Source organism: Temnothorax americanus, unplaced genomic scaffold (assembly GCF_048541705.1).
Source record: "Temnothorax americanus isolate GAGA-0224 unplaced genomic scaffold, ASM4854170v1 Scaffold10, whole genome shotgun sequence".
Lineage (NCBI taxonomy): Eukaryota > Metazoa > Arthropoda > Insecta > Hymenoptera > Formicidae > Temnothorax > Temnothorax americanus.
In genome coordinates this window covers 666,258-683,655 of record NW_027509231.1, presented here as the reverse complement: position 1 = coordinate 683,655, position 17,398 = coordinate 666,258, and the positions used below count along the sequence as shown (strand labels likewise).

The window sequence follows — 17,398 nt, the reverse complement described above, 5'->3', positions numbered from 1 at the left end:
CTTCGTCGCTTATTAGAGTCTGCTCTGTTGGCACGGTTCTAAGATGACCGATAAATTGATGACCGACGTTCCGTATAAGCAGTAACACGTGTTATTCCTGCCGTTTCTGATGTTAGTCTGATTTTCAATATCGCGATATAAAGTTATAAAATTATACGGTAACGATGCATATCATTATGAAATTGTTTAATACTGTTTATCTCATTACTGAGAATTTAATCATCGCTCTGCGCTAATTGATGACCGCAATTTCCGGTTGTGTTGGTGCACTTGCCTCCGTGATGCGTTATTAGTTATTGACTATCAATTGTAATGATTATGTTATTGAATATCCATAAATTAATCTCAACATAGCGCGTAATTATATGAATCTGAAGCAATCGACACGTCTACATGTTCATATAATGCATTTATTTATTATGCACAAATCACTGAGTTTGTTTTAAATATATTTCTTTAAATTTTCCGAGCTTTAACAAACGACGAAATAGTCATTCGATCTTTTTGCGTGCAAGCTCGAAGCTGTTTAATTTCCACATATAAATCGTGAAGTGATTGCGAGTTTTCTTGCCGCTTGCTCCGATAGATGAAGAGGACGTCGATGTGGAGGAGGAGGACGACAATATGTACGCCTTCAGGGTGTCGCAGCCAGATCCGGCGATCGACACGTCTCGCGTTGAAGAGATACCGGCGAAGGAACCTAAGTTCCACGCGGTACCGCTGAAGAGCGTGCTGAAGAAACGGGGCTCCGGAAGCGGACCCGGCACGCCGCAGAACACGCCGACGCAGGAGAACAGGCCGCTGACGCTTCGCCAGGAGCTCCACGCCTCGTTCAAGTTAGTGCCCTCCTGCGGTTCGCAGAAATCTCTTTACACAATTTGCTCGAATATATCCATCGCTGCGGAAGCGTTCGGGAAGGTAAATCGGAGATCCGAACTATTAAAATTACTCACGTTGGTCCAAAGTATCCGGTAAAGAAGGAAGTCACAAAATACCGTTTATATAATTCGTGATAAATTAATGATAAAAAATGTAACGCGACTGTACATTTTTATTAAAATCTTTTTTTGGCTAAAAGAATATATAAGAATGAAGAAAGTCCAAAATTTGTGAGATTATTTCATACTTGAAAACAATTATTTTTAACTCATCTTTGCATTAAAGATTTAAAACTTCTGATAGGAAAATGCATCGTCTTTGTCGTAACGCATCACTAAATTATTGGAATCGTAAAAGTAGCTCGTAGATCGTATCACTTTGAACTAACACTTTGCAACGGACTCGTGACAACCCGTGTGAAGTTAACCCCAACTTTAAAAAAAATTGATTTTTTTTAGCTAATTTGATTGCTCATCGTTTGCACATGTATGCACATTTCGAATTTTCGTTTGCACACTTCTAGTAAAAAAGTTATTAACAAAACAATTTTGGGAAGGCCAACTTCACATTAGCCCCCCAACTACGAGCAAATTAGATCCAAATAGTCTTAATCGATAGATTTTCGTTTGCACATTTCGAAACAGGTCGATTTTTCGTTTGCACACCCTTGGTTTAAAAGTTATTAACAATTAAAATTTCAAAAACGGTCAATGTCAGTAGATAAGTTCGATACACGTATACTGTGTTTAAAATGGCATTAATCGATAGATTTTCGTTTGCACATTTCGAAACAGGTTGATTTTTGATCGTTTTCGAAATTTTAATTGTTAATAACTTTTAAACCAAGGGTGTGCAAACGAAAAATCGAACTGTTTCGAAATGTGCAAACGAAAATCTATCGATTAATACCATTTTAAACACAGTAACCGTGTATCGAACATATCTACTGACATTGACCGTTTTCGAAATTTTAATTGTTAATAACTTTTAAACCAAGGGTGTGCAAACGAAAAATCGATCTGTTTCGAAATGTGCAAACGAAAATCTATCGATTAATGCCATTTTAAACACAGTATACGTGTATCGAACTTATCTACTGACATTGACCGTTTTCGAAATTTTAATTGTTAATAACTTTTAAACCAAGAGTGTGCAAACGAAAAATCGATCTGTTTCGAAATGTGCAAACGAAAATCTATCGATTAATGCCATTTTAAACACAGTATACGTGTATCGAACTTATCTACTGACATTGACCGTTTTCGAAATTTTAATTGTTAATAACTTTTAAACCAAGGGTGTGCAAACGAAAAATTGACCTGTTTTGAAATGTGCAAACGAAAATCTACCGATTAATACCATTTTAAACACAGTATCCGTGTATCGAACATATCTACTGACATTGACCGTTTTCGAAACTTTAATTGTTAATAACTGTTTAACCAAGGGTGTGCAAACGAAAAATCGACCTGTTTCGAAATGTGCAAACGAAAATCTATCGATTAAGACTATTTGGATCTAATTTGCTCGTAGTTGGGGGGCTAATGTGAAGTTGGCCCCCCCAAAATTGTTTTGTTAATAACTTTTTTACTAGAAGTGTGCAAACAAAAATTCAAAATGTGCATACATGTGCAAACGATGAGCAATCAAATGAGCTAAAAAAAATTAATTTTTTTTAAAGTTGGGGGGCTAACTTCACACGGGTCTCGTGACAGCATTTAGAAGAAACAAAAAAAGCAACGAATGCAAAGCGCCGAAGGTATATTCGTGAATTTTTTTCGAACGCTTCGCACCGAAACTCGAAACTCGCCGTAAGAATCGGGCTCTTCGAGACTCTGGCACCCGGCACAAATTCGCCGGGATAATTCGCTTCCTACGTCGACGACTTTTTAATTAAAAATCGCTTCTATTCTCAAAAGCCCGCGGCGCTTTCTCGCGGGTCTCTCTGGTTTGATATCGAAACCATCGGATCTATATACAAGCAGGCTTCGAGTGCACTGCTCGTGGTATTATTATACGCTCGGCCTTGATGAAAAGTTTAAAAAGCAGACGTCGAAGAGCCCTAATTTTTTCCGAACGTAGTCTTTTAATTTCCCGTCTCGTTGCTTGTAGTTTGCAGCTTACGTCAACTGCCCGAGTGAATAAATTTCTTGAACGACGTCAATCCAAATTTATACAATAGCAAGTCTCATTTAAAATATAATTTGGTATTAAGATGGCTTTAAGCATATTAAGTGTACAGTTATTAGGCTTCTAGAATATTAACTTGTTGACTGCCACAGTGGTCATCCGTAATCAGTGCTCGACTTTTCATTAACGTTCTGGTAATTACTGTGATTAGTTATCAATTTTTTTTACCACTTATAAAAAATGAATACTAGTAGTTGATATATATAATAATTTTGAATGACATAAATAGCTAGGTAACAATGTAAAGTAAAAAATATTGAATTTATACTATCCGAAGATAAAGTCTTATTTATTGATATTGACAATAGTTTATCATTTTATATTTATGATAATGAAAATTCTGCTATGGCGTACACGATAAGAGCCATACAAATGGTTGGGCAAACAACATATTAAGCGTTATCTGTCAACGTTACGATGAAATGCGAAACGGGATTATTGAAGAGACGTACGCTCTCTTAGGCGAGTACTCATGGAATGTATGTTCGCGCACCCGTCATTAACATGTCAGTCACTAGTAAAGGATCGTATTTTTCTTATGCTTAACCAGAAGGCCACCGTTGAGGCCTAGGATGAGAATATGGTAATTGGGCATTGGTCTAACTAAGCATGTGTGCAAACCGATGGTATATATGTGTATATATATATATATATATATATATATATATATATATATATATACACATATGTACATGCGTATTATGTATATTGTCTTTACGTCTGTGTCTTACGGCGCGGTTGATCGCGAGAGAACCATGATGTTCTAGTCTCTCCTCCTCTCTTTCTCAGTGACTCCTTTCGCGAGTCACGCGAGCGCCGTGAGCATGGCAATGCGCGTCCGACGTTTTAAGCATGAGAAAACCTTAGGGAAACCCATGAAAAATCTCTCGTCTTATGCTTGTCACGTCGCATCATTCGATCACGCACGACACATCACGTGAGTCGAATATCACGCGAGAGACGGGACGAGTTTGTTATTTTCCTTTTTCGCGCGATCGATCGATCTCGCGAGTCGCGATCCGTCATCGGCCGACGGTATCGCTCGCGAAGTGACTTGCGCAATTTGTGTAAGTCGGGGACAATTTACGACGAGAGGAAGTGTCGGTTAACTAGTCCGTTTCTGTGAGTATACGACTTCCCTCTCCCTCTCCCCCGATTTTCTCGGTGTATTTATCTTCGGTATTTTCAAGTTCGCCGATTATTTCAATTGTATTTCGTATATGTCCCTGTTAATTCCGTTATACGAAAAAAAGCATGTAGCCCTTTCTATATATTAATAATTATTTCTGTGATATATACCTGATCTCTTTAAATATGTTCTATGTGATGATAGATAAAGCCTTATATTAATTATGATTGCTATAATGAATATTACATTCTTGTCTGTAACTTGTTCTCTGCCGCAGTTTCTGTAGAAAACAGAGGAAAACTTACGAACAAGATATTATCCAGTATTTTTAATTAATACAAATTGTATTAACTTGTCGATTACTTTCCAAGATCCGTACGTATCTGTGGGAATTTTACTTATTTACTTATTTAAAAGTTAATGTTTTCTTATTGATATTGAGTTAAAATGTATATATTTCACATCGCTTTACGCGAATCTTAAGCACGTTACAACAAGAAACGACAGTACTGCCGGAGCTTTTGTTCATTATTACATTATTGCAGCTTTGATGCTTTAATACGCGCCGGCTTTTTTAACTTTGAAAATATTTGACCCGAGGCACCTCGCTTCTGACGTCACGCACTCCGCTTGAAAAAAAAAATAATAATAATAATAAATTTAGTGTTAAAGCAAAGATATAATTTGCACAGGTTATAATGTGCCTCACGTTTGGACTTTCACGAAATTCTCGATAATTTCGCACTATTAATAATCCTCAGGAACGTGAAGCGCAACACAAAGAGAAGATTAAAAGTCCCGACAAATTTTGGAAGTTACTGTAATATTAAATGCTAATATTATGAGAGATTCTCGCGATAAACTGCCACGAGGAGGGGAAAAAAGTTCTTGTCAAGAACACTGCGCACACAGCTAAAAGAAGCGCTCGTGTTAAATATTCGTGAAACATTTGCCATCTTCTAGCGCCCCTCCTATTCTTGGGGGAAAATTTGCGATAACTTCCAAAGTTTAAATCTAAAAATTCTCAATGCAAGCAGCATCGGCAAGGCAGTACGCTTTACGGATCGATCCAAGAACAGCGGGTTCGAACACGTTGAATGCGCCGAGTCGCGATAATTTCCATATTGCAATTACTGTCCGGTCTAGGATTTTTCCACGTTTGTTGCAAATTTTGACGATAAAATTTCTCTGCAACGTCGACATTAGATCGTACGCGACGTCTGATATTATACGAATAATAAAGTAACATTCAACGTGTCGAACTTAGTAACAGTCGGACTTGGGTGGACGGGTGAAATACGCGCGAGAGTCTTGTTTCACATGGGGTGCCCCGTTGTTCTCGACGTGTCACACACGCCACTATGCATCTTTCCCCTCGTTCCTTCCCTCGCCCCGGCATGTACCCCATTCGCATATCGTTCTCTTGTATAGCACCGTAGAGTAGAACATTGGTTCAACGTAGCATCAACCAGCGATTGCGTATACCACCGGTGCCCTGTATTAACGATCTCGCACGTCTCCGTGCCTCGTTCTTTCAGCAGTCGACCGGTCAGATTCGGCCTCGCTCTACCCTGCACGTTGGAGAACAAGGAGAACGCGAGGCCTTACGTCATCCGAGAAGACGCGGACGGCGACTCCGGCGACGGACAAGTCCTCTACAGAGATGATTACGACGACGAGAAAAGTGAGAGTCGCTCCGTTATCAATTTTATTAAATATTTAACCCGCGAATTGTCCGGCAATCGTCCCACAAAAACGCCCACTGATCGAGATTCGAGATCGTCACTGTCGTATCCCGTTTATTCTGCCATCACACGGTCGCACATCGATCGAAAGGCAATCTTGTGTCACACACAGATTCTAAAATAATTATTAATTATAATTAAAATATTGAAAATTATAATGAAATAGTTATTTATGTTTGCTTAATTGATGCTTAATCATTAATAATAAATATTAATTATCATTAGTCTATACCAATTAACTTAATTTTATGCAAACTGCATAAAATATGTACCAGAGAACATAATAAATAAGCGAGCAATATTGTGGCACAGTTTATATCGCAATAATCAATGTAAATAACAGAAATGAACTTTGCAATTCGATTTTTCCTGCATGTTTTTGGGAGCACGTGCTTGCCTCTCGGCAATCAATTAGGCAGATATAGTAACTTCATGTTGGTCCGCGGAATTTTGATGGACACGCGGCTCCATTCGTTGATGAAAAACTACCAGTCGCGGCGATCGTGCCGATCGATGAGACTCTCGGTATCGTTTTTCGCGAAAATAAATATGCTCCGCGGCTCTCAAAGATTCGTATCAAGATTCCGCCGCAAGCAGAAGCTTAAATCGCGTCGTACCCGTGTGCATCGCGATAAAAATGCGCAGTCACGAATGCAGTTACGCGAATACGAGGGCCATGTTTATTTCACGCCCCCGCTCATGCAATTTTCCATCGAGATATGAGGTTTCAAACTCCCGACGTGAATTCGGTTGAATGGACTTTCGAACGAATTCATAAATAGTCCCGCACTTCGTGTATTCCCGATAACGTTCTCCCGCGAGCAATAAAAGAGAGACGCGGCGGACCGCTCTAAATCTCGAAGATATAGCTGGGGGAAAAAAGCTGAGTCAATCGCAGGCGCCAGGAAAACTTTGTGGAACATGGAAATAAAAAAAAAAAAAAGAAGTTCAAGGAAACTCGGCGGATGGGTTTTGAACATTTACGGAGGTTGAGAAAATTCGAAAGAAAGTGGAAACTTCGATGTGACGGCGTCAAATAATCAATATAAGCTCTTCTCAAAGAACTTAAGATTCATACTTTTGCATTTAGCACTTTGCTGAATGAATCTGTAATTCATGGCACTGAATGGCTGGACAGAGGGAATTCGCTTAATCGTTTAGACGTTTAAAACGTTTAAGACCGAATTTTAATTCCTCGTGTTATAAGATCTTTTTTACTCGTACTTCTTAATTTCCTCCTCTGCTTTAAGAAATTGAGCATAAATGATTAATTATTCATAACGGGAGGATTTATATAATCGGCGTGTGGAAAGAGGATAATCTCTCTGCCGAGCTTAGCGTTTACAGCGCGACCACTCGCAGATTAAACGTCTCACGAGAACATTCCGTTGATTTTCTCACAATACATCTGCGCGATTGCTCAACACTTTAAATCAGTCTCTTCAGTGACGGGAATTATACTTGCGTTTGGTCGTGCGCGCGCGCGCGTGTGTGTGTGTGTGTGTGTAAGCTGCCGCTTAAGAGGTGGTTTATATTAATCCCCGAAAACAGCTGGCAAGTTGCTCAGTTTCTAGTCGTTCTTCCGTCCGGCTTCATCGCGACGCAGAGTTTTGCTCGCTAAATTTTTATTGAAACGCGTAAACAATCGTAAAGTTGCTCTCTCGATTTTAGTCGATTCCTCAATTCATATACATCCGCTCGTTTCGAATTTGTTCTCGCGAAATGATCGAACGATGGTTCCCGAAGTTCGAATTTCGAGACCGCGCGATGTAGAACGGCCAGTGCGAAGGCCGACGGTAATTAATACCGTCGAAGCGACGATTCCGATCCCTTCGGACACGCTTCGTGCGCTTTTCGCCTCGAAATCGCATTTGTAGAAGAAGAGAGATAGAGTGAGAGATACGATGCCGTCGATATGGACCACGTCGACGGCGTCGATTCTCCGCGCCTCGATCGAGCCGGCCGAACACGTCCCGCTGCTGTTGCATCGCAGCTTCAGCTGCTCGTTGATCGCGGAGAGTAATTAATCAGCAATCGTGACGTGCAATCGGACGCGAAATTAATTATAACATCGATGCGCACTTCAATGGGCGTCTGTGCGAAATTCACTCTAGACTTTATATGCCATCAATTTAAATCCATGATGTACGAAATAAAAAAGAAGGAATCATTTAATACGTTAAATGATTATCTTGAAATTAACTTATTTCCATTTGTTAGTTTCGGCGAAACGTGATTTATCGTAATAAATAAGCGAGGTTTTTTTTTCTGTGCATCGATATACGGCGAGTAAAAAAGCAGATTAACGAGCTAAATCCAGATTCGACGCCTTCTGTCTCGACAGGCCGTTTGGCAGCCAAGATCGCGCGCAAGGAATCGCTTTCTCTGAAACTCGCCCTCAGGCCGGATAGACAGGAGCTCATCAACAGGAACATCCTTCAGCTGCAGACAGACAATGAGAGGCAGGAGACGAAAGAGGCCATTGGCGCCAAGCTTATCAGGTGAGAGAATTGTCAAATAGCGTCCACATGACTGCGTCGTGATGAATAAGAGGATTTCGAATACGCGTTTGTCTGTTATTTTCGTCAAAAGCTTTCGTCATGGTTGAAAATTGGCACGTCGTAACGAATCCTCTTCGTCTAATTTAAAATTACGTTTAACTAACAATCTACTTCAAGGAATATCGAGGGATTCTCTGGTGAGTTAGGAAATCGTACAAATTTTTACTTGAATAGTCACGCAGTTGATTATGAAAATACAATTACTGTAAAATATCTTGGCGCGATGTAATGAAAGCGGTGTAAAATCAGTCAGGAGATATAATATCGATATTAAAGCTTCGTTATCTTCTTGCCTTCAATATTCGCGATCCGGATAATTTCTCTGTTATTCTTCCCTCGTCAAAGAATTCATTATTAAAATCATTTTTCAGTGATAATCGAATTGCGTATATATAATTTCTGGGATATTCATTTCTTCTCCGCCTTCTTTTTTCACCGACGTCAGTTCGTCACGACTGATCCGGCTCATGTGAAAACGAGCTTGAAATAACAGCTGTCTCTCGAAAAGATTACGCGCGAATAATAGGACGAGTGGTCTCGCGGTGAATCACATTGTTTGCACAAAGCGGATGCCTCGCTTTCTCCCTCGAATATCTCTCTCGCTCGCGAAGGAAGATTAAAGCGGCCGATGAACTTGCATTGATTCTCGTCCCATTTTCATTTCAGGCGGCTGAGCATGCGGCCGACCCAGGAGGAACTTGAGGAGAGGAACATTTTGAAAAGTAAGTTTGTTCTATTAGTTTCCGTAGTCCTTTAATTATGAACAACGATTGAGAATTTCGAGATCGATACGTTATTTTTGAAGCTAAATTTAAAAGAAAACTAACTCAATTTTCTTAGAAAATTTATCTACGTTTTAATTCGGAATAACAATGTTTATAATCGAGTATGTTTTCCGCTTTTGCGAAATCGAATTGCGAGTCAAATTCTAATTCTACTTTTTTCTTCTGCTTTTCAGAACAAAGTCCCGCCGAGGAGAAGAAGCAGAAGGAAGAGAAGAAGCGCTATCTCCTGCGGAAGCTGAGTTTCCGACCGACTGTTGAAGAGCTTAAGGAGAAAAAAGTAAAACGAAAAAAGTTCCTTCGTAAATCTTTGCGGAAATTTTTGTTGCGCAACTTGTATTTTTTTTTAAGTTTGAAATTGACTATACCAAAAAATGCATTGTCGAATTTAAGGTCAACTGATATTTTATCGTGCTTCATTTTGCGCAGATGTTATTTTCTTTCTGATAAGGGTCTTGCAATTTATGATAAAGCTATAATAGCGAAAACCAATATACTTATCTGTTCTCTTTCATTCCACAGATCATCAGGTTCAACGACTATATCGAGGTAACGCAGGCTCACGATTACGACAGAAGAGCCGACAAGCCTTGGACACGGTTAACTCCGAAGGACAAGGCTGCTATTAGGAAAGAGTTAAACGAATTCAAGAGCTCGGAGATGGCCGTTCACGAGGACAGCCGACACCTCACCAGGTACTTGACGCTCTACGAATTTTAGAGCGGAACCACTTTAAAAGCACAGTTGGCACCCAATCAGCATTTTGCTAAAGTGTCTCGCGAAATATATGCAGCCTTGTAAAAATCGAATTAGAGCACGTATGAAACTATGAAACCATCTTGAATTACCAAAACGAAACTATGCGCGATAAAATTTAATTATCTAATGGTAGCCCTCTCGAAGATTAAACCCTTCGAAGTTAGTGAAAACTTTTGTAATTATCGCATATATAATTGGATGACTTTTGATATTTTTTATTAATGTACTTTATATATATATATATATATATATATATATATATATATACACATAGATTTATAGATTTATAGGGCTTTCATAATTAAGGTTTTTGATTTTCAATTGCAGGTTCCATAGGCCATGACAATTGCAATGTGTTGAGGTGCTACAGTGTGGTGCGGGTATACGTGAAGGTGCAGTGTGGTGGCTTCGTGTTGAGGCTGGGTGAAGAAAGAAGGAAGAAAGAATCGGCTAATCGTTACTTCCGGATTTAAGGCCGGAACGCGCGATACTAGTCCGATCGGTGATTTCTTTGACGTTGCTGCGTCGTGTCGTTCGTCGTTGTCGCCAAACATAATCTGCTGGCACTTCTTCCATCATCGTCATTTATACACGTCAACGATAAACGCCACTATGACGTCGACGAAGATTGTGATAGGGTGACTCGCCGCCCCGTCGAAGAGGACTTGGCGGGTCGCTCGCCGATTTCTTTTCATAAGGGTCGTTCACACCCGTGCTTGGTCGAACACTTGTTCGCGCTTTCCAACATATATCCAACTACTCTTCATCTTTGTATCTTCGACACTGATCTCGTTATACTACACGCGTCGAGATGTTTATATTATCAAGATATCTTGAAAATATTCTTAAATCTTTGCGCGATAAATTCTCAAGTAGATACGCTACGCGCGCGAGTATCTCTTTCCGCATTAAACGACATCATTGAAGCTTAAAACTACGATCTGTCTCCTTCGGGTTCAGCTCTTGAAAGCTTGCCGTTGTGAAAATCAAAACGCTGTATAGTAAGTAAGACTTTTTTATCGAAACGCTCACGTGTGTCCGCATATTTACGCTGAATAAGATCGGTAGTCATTTTTTATTACATATCTTATCTCGTTCATCGACATTTCTTGTTATGAATTTTTTTAAAGTTGTTTTTCTTTGTTGTATAATATATTTAAGAATTATGTGAGAGACGTGAATACACGTCTGTCACGGATGTATTTTAGTGATAAAAAGATTATGTACGAGGGAAGCGCCGCGTGTCACACGCATATCAATGCGTGAGAACATGTAGATTAATCGCGTGCAAATTAACCCTGTTTAAAATTAAGAATGAGCCTTCGGCGTAATTCTCTGGACACTACGAGCGCGCGTGTGAACATACCCTTAAACGTGTAAACACCATTTTGCAATCAAGCTAGCTCATCAGTGTCACCTGGCATCGTTGTATATGTAAATGTCTCTCAAGTTTCGAGCCATTATAAAACAGAGATATGTGATATGTCTCGTTGATATCACGAAAAGAAAGAATACTCGAATCCTGTAATATTCAAGGATCAAACGGGAGATACATCACATTACAAGCGATATGTCTCGTAAATAACGTCGAGTAAAGTGAGTTCGGTTTAGTTAAAAGAAAAAAAAAGTTTTAGTATTAATATTTTTATACGTTGACGAATGAAGCAGAGATTTTCCGCAAAATCATTTCTCGATATAACCCTCGTTTTTAATGATTAAGATTATTCGGCTGACGTCCGAAAATGTGATTTACGATAATTCCATGTTCTCACGATTTTCCCGCGGTCCGCGCAGAGAGTATTCATTGCTTGAGACTTCACTAACACTATTGCGTACATAGTTCGTTATAAGCTCTTCGTATACACCATGCGAGGAATGAAAACAGCCATTCAGTGTCTACGACAATCGGTCGACTGCTCGATCGACAAAACTGTTTTCCTTTACTGCCAGGTATCACTCTCTCGTGGGGCTGCCTTGAGGAGCAAGCGCTTACGATTATTATCTAAAAAAAAAAAAAAAGAAAAAAAAATTGAACGTACTCCGTTCGTGGAAAATCAGAAATGCATTGTGCAATTAAACTTTGTACAGAAATTAGATAGGGTGTACATTAGTGACTATTATTATCATCATTGTTATATCAATAATATCGCTATAGGGACGCTCTACGGTCCTCGTTAATTTCGATCGCGTGTGCGCGCTTTAATCGCGGCAGTGTTAACAAATTCAGAGCAGATACGCAGGTCGGTTGTTGTTCCGTATTCGTTGAGTGCGAATAAATTCACGATAAAATCTCGTTAAAAAGAAAATGGTTAAACGCATTTACAATAAATACGTACGTTTACTGTATATTTTGAAGGATACGTTTACTTCAATGGCCCGATAATAGAAGAAAACTATATCGTTAAAAGCCCGGGATCGCGCCTGAATCGGCCATTTTTTATCAGATTAATTTATGCCCGCATCAACTGCAGCGGAACATCAACAATAATTACTCTGCTCATGTAAAAGCAATTTGATGGGTCAGGTGGATTGTAGTTCTAAGTTATAGATCTGTCTATAAAACTGACGGACAGAAGAAAAAAATTGAATTAGGCAGAATTAGCGCTAACTGACACCCGGTGATGACCGGCTCTTAGTATCGAAATTCGTTCAAGTCCGTTGTTCTCAACAGAGAGTAGAACGAGGAAAAAGAGTAGTCGCATTACAAATCGCCATATTGCGCGCAAATTTGTATCTAGATTCTTAGCAGATCGAAAGAACAACGACGGAAGAGAAAAAAAAGGAATGGGTAAAAGACACGAAGACACGTGCCTCGATGTGCGATGTCTTGCACGCTTCTCTCTGGAAGCTTCTTGCATCCCTTTCCCCGCTTATCCTACCCCAGTTATGCAAAACCGACCCTCCTGCTCACGTCGCCGTTAACGCGACGGAGGTTCGTCACACCTCCTTGTTTTGGAGAATCGGCAAGCGAAACCAAAAAAAAAAAAAAATAAACAAAGAGATCGCGAGCTACGGTCTTGCGCGACAGGCGGAATCTACGGCAGCGGTGAGTAAAACGAAGTCGCGGTCGACAGTCTACTTTCCTCTCCTCGTTTAGAAATCCTAGTTTTTAACGATCGTCCAATGGGGTGAGAGGATCGGTGTGTAATGTGTCGATCTTTCTCTTAACCCGTCGGTGAACTCAGCTGTTCGATATTAATTCGTCAACTTCGAGGTCGTCGAAGGTATAAAGGACGCCTCTACCTTCGGGAAATACCACGAAGAAGCACGTCATAAGGAACGTCATAAAATAATAAGCAGGGAGATTAAAGTGTCTCTCTCGTTCCATTGGTCGAGCGCTGTGGCTACCATGTAGTCGACAAATATATCCATTTCCGGATTGCCTGGGTCGGTATGAGTGCGTACCCACGTGTATGTGTGTGAATAATGTGCATGGAGAGAAAGATGGGAGTGAGAGAGAGAGAGAAAGTGTGTGTATGACATATTACGAACAAATATTTTAAGAAGAGAGTGGTCGAAATTTGAATGGAGCGTCTCTGCGACAGTCTTTTTTTTCCCTGAGCTACGTTCGAAAACGTATCTTTATGTCGTCCTGCATACATTTTCGTAAGAGAACGCCACAAAGAGTCTCGCGCGCACACACTAGAAGTTAAATAAAAAAAAGGCAGCTGTTTTCACGTCGGAGTATATAGCGACGAAGTTATTTAATTCAAGGAAGTTAGGCGCTCGTGATGAACTAAACACGAATAAATAATAAAATTGTTCTCCAGTCAGTTCCGATTTAATTTCGTTTAATAGGAATGTTAACTCGAAATTGAAATTTAACATTGAAGAGATTACAATTATAATGGTTTTCAATCACATTTTCGAAGAAAAATAGGTTCCAGATTTTTCAAGAGATATAGTAAGACTAGTGTTATACATCGTAAATGCTTCACTAAATTGCATTATGAAAATTAAACAGTTAAATAATTCAGCATCGTTGTCGATGGATCACCAACATCATGTTCAAATAAGTAAATGACTGTTTACAAATAGGGAGGACTGGATCAACTGTGGAACGATGTTCTCGAACGTAGCGTCACATCCTCACATCTGTTCGAAGCGTCCACTCTCTGAGCGTGGAACAAAGGCAAGAAAACTATAAAAGCACGACATGCGAAACATATGTCTAATAATGAATGGTTTTGTGTATGTACATATTAATATATAAATATATATATACATATATTCGCATATTGTAAAACACCGTGATAGGAAAGAGGAGCCACTGCTACACGCTACACGATATTACGCAATGTGTAAACGGTGAATACTTATAAATACTAATTTTTAGATAACGGCGCGCTCTAAATGCAAAACAATACACCATATACATATATAAATATTATACATATAAATATATATATATATATATATATATATATATATATATATACACATAGATATATATGAAGCGTACAAGCAGTATGTGCATTTTCCAGCACAGATAGTTGGTATTTTGTGTACAAAACTGAAAAACAATTGTTGGACATTTTGTGGACGCGCCGAGTTCGAAGCCGCGCATCGTGACGGAGGCGAAGGGATGAAATTAACGTCTCCGTTACAATCGCATTGTCGAACGATTGAACAACGAGACGATCGGCCGATCGACGGCGCGGAACGGCACGAACGCGCGTCGCGAACCATTGACCCTGTAGTTACTTCATGTATTTTCATCCCATCTGAATATAATGATATTAACGTCCAAGTTTAGCGCATTCTCTCTCTCTCGTTCGCATCCTGCTGGATGACGCGCATCCGAACCGTTCCTTTTTCATGTTTCGCACCACGCATAAGCGAATTCCGTTTATTCTGCAAAATAAATCCCAAAACGTGTTGAGATTAATTTCCCACATCCTTCAGACAATTCTTTAAAATTCTAACGAACCTTCGACGCTTAAACAAAAAACAAAATATCCTATCTAAAAAGATATAAATCTCTCGTAACGTTTTCCGAAGAAAAAAAAACAAAGCTAAGAAGTTATCTCGCGGTTTTTGCAGAATAGCGGAAGTCCAGCGCGGTAAGTGGAATCGGGCTGCAAAAAGAAGAATGAGAAAGGAAGGAGTTTCGCAATTGAACCGTGAAAACGGATGTGTGGGGTCTACTTGTATCATAGCATCTTTACTAGTGAAGCATTGTAACGACAGTAACAATAATAAGGAATCATAGTAATTTAAGAGTGAGCGCGAGAGGAGAGAAGCGCTTGAGGGAAAGAGTGTAGATGCGATGGTGCGAAAACCGGTGGTTCTCCAGTTCTCCAACCCTTTCCGCGACGCTGAGGAGCCTCCGGTCTTGCGACTGCGAGAATAGGCTTAAGGCACCTTCGCGCGGGATACTTGTCGCACGAATCCTCCACTCGGACTCGAATCTGCCAAAGGGAAAACGCGCAAATGTCGTCGGGGGTCGTATACGCGGGATGTCCGCTCGAGGAGGACAAATCAATCGGTACCGAGTATCCGGCGCAAAGGGCGAGCCTAGAGATTTTTACCAAAATGACTCCACGCCACGCGAGGTGAAGACAGTTACAGTTAGACATAATTCGTTCCGTTTTTTGCGAATGAAAACTCGCGGTCTGTGACGGAGGAGCGATCGGGAGAGGAGCACAGCGTTCGGGAGTTCCGCTGGCGCGATCACTCGGAATGAAATTTTGCATTTTTTCCGTGCGCGATCTCGCAGATCCTTATCCCGGCTTCTTTTGTCGCGATCGTAGTACGTAGTGTGGTATAATCGTCGTTTCCGGAACGTGCGATGGGTGCAAGGTGTGCGACTCCGCCTTCGTGGAGGATGAAATGATCTCCCTACGTCTTTTTTATTATCGCGCATTTCGCCCGGACGCGAGGATTATCGATAGGAAAATGATTCGGATGTTTAGTTTAGAAGAGAGAATTTTAGAATTTCCCTTTTTTTAAAAAAGCAATGCGCACAGAGGCGCTTGAATAATTATTTGGCGCTAGCGACGACTAGCGATGTAACTATTCGCGCCTCGCGTCGCCGCCGCATCATTTCAACTTACGTTCGCATTGTTTTTAAGAAACATCACTACACGCGTTCTCGCACGCGCGAAGCGTGCGCTTTTATTTCCACTCAGTTCGTCCGCCGATATTAGCGTCGTTCGGTTCGGAACATTCGGCCAGTGATCGACCGCTGACGCGTTGCACGGGACGTAATTTGGAAAAAAATTGTATTATATATCGAAACCGAAAGATCCTCTATATGTAAGAATAATGATGTATATATATATATTATTACACACGGTAAATTTGGATTAATTGCACTCTCGAGAGATGAGCTGCCCCGCTGATCCAATGAAAGAATCAAGACGCACCGAGAAGCGGAGAATGAGATAGAAGAAGAAATGAAGAAATTCACAATTTATAAATATATATAAATATATATAAAAAAAATATATTTATGTATACGTATAAAAAAGAAAAGAGCACGTTGTTCTCGCATTCATTTCGAAAGACGCTGCGTTTCTGATCCAGACCCATTTTTGTTTCGTTGTTAGTTTGTACGCACTACGATTATCGCAACTTATTGTATTATCGACGAGATACTGTAACAAACAAAAATACTGTTAACTATTCTTAAAAAAATTAAAACTTTTGTAAACTGAGACCAAACGGTTGACGAAGACTTTACTTATTTGTGGATTCCTTTTTCAGATGTTTGAATGGCTCTTCCGAGTTATATACCGAATTTACACGTATACAGCATGCACAAATCGAACACATGGAAAAGTATGATACGAAAGTACGAAAAGTACGATAAATCAAATTGAATTTTGGAATGCTCCATTATTATCGCTTGACTTGGCAATAATATTCTGATCTAAATCAGGCAAGTATTTAATCCAGTATTCGGGGGATTATTCGGGAAAATGGATAGACTTTTTTGAGGTTCGAAAAATGCCAAAATTTAATAAAAATCAAGATATTTTTATTCCATATAATATATTATTTAATTCCATTACACGTGAGAAATGTACTAAATTGAATTTTATTTATAAATTCTCTTGTCTGTGAAAAATTCTATCCTACAATGAGATTCATTATATATGGATTATAAAATTTGAATATGTCATTTTAAATGTTCAATCGCTTCTTTATGTAAAAAATTATTCGTGCATATAAAAAATAATTCTGTTTGCGCACTTTTCATCTCAAAGTGTGTGCGTGTAGAATTAGAAAATAGTACACATTACATATATATGAGATCATTGATGATTAATTCGTTCGCGTAGTATTATTGCCAGGAAAAGATTCAAAAATTGAAAATTTTTGATCGAAATGACGCACTCTTTGTTGCTG

At 39.6% G+C, this 17,398-nt stretch overlaps 2 protein-coding genes across 18 annotated transcripts in view; one reads left to right on the top strand and one right to left on the bottom strand.

The window, feature by feature from the left end:
• LOC143898905 (phosphatase and actin regulator 2) overlaps positions 1-16,711 on the top strand; it is a 216,109-nt gene extending 199,398 nt beyond the window's left edge. For 12 of the 17 annotated variants that reach the window (XM_077408775.1, XM_077408804.1, XM_077408795.1 and 9 more), the window contains 8 exons: positions 587-836; positions 3,620-3,652; positions 5,737-5,882; positions 8,264-8,444; positions 9,171-9,226; positions 9,463-9,566; positions 9,809-9,981; positions 10,373-16,711. In XM_077408775.1, coding sequence (XP_077264901.1) covers positions 587-836; positions 3,620-3,652; positions 5,737-5,882; positions 8,264-8,444; positions 9,171-9,226; positions 9,463-9,566; positions 9,809-9,981; positions 10,373-10,388 — 959 coding nt within the window. In that variant the 3' untranslated portion in view covers positions 10,389-16,711. The remainder of the gene's footprint in view (positions 1-586; positions 837-3,619; positions 3,653-5,736; positions 5,883-8,263; positions 8,445-9,170; positions 9,227-9,462; positions 9,567-9,808; positions 9,982-10,372) is intronic. The other 5 variants (XM_077408733.1, XM_077408741.1, XM_077408756.1 and 2 more) reach the window with 5 other exon arrangements.
• Positions 16,712-17,032: 321 nt separating this feature from the next.
• Positions 17,033-17,398, bottom strand: part of S6kl (ribosomal protein S6 kinase like) — a 44,086-nt gene continuing 43,720 nt past the window's right edge. The window contains 1 exon segment of the mRNA XM_077408967.1: positions 17,033-17,398. Within this exon segment, the coding sequence (XP_077265093.1) occupies positions 17,315-17,398 (84 nt within the window). The 3' untranslated portion in view covers positions 17,033-17,314.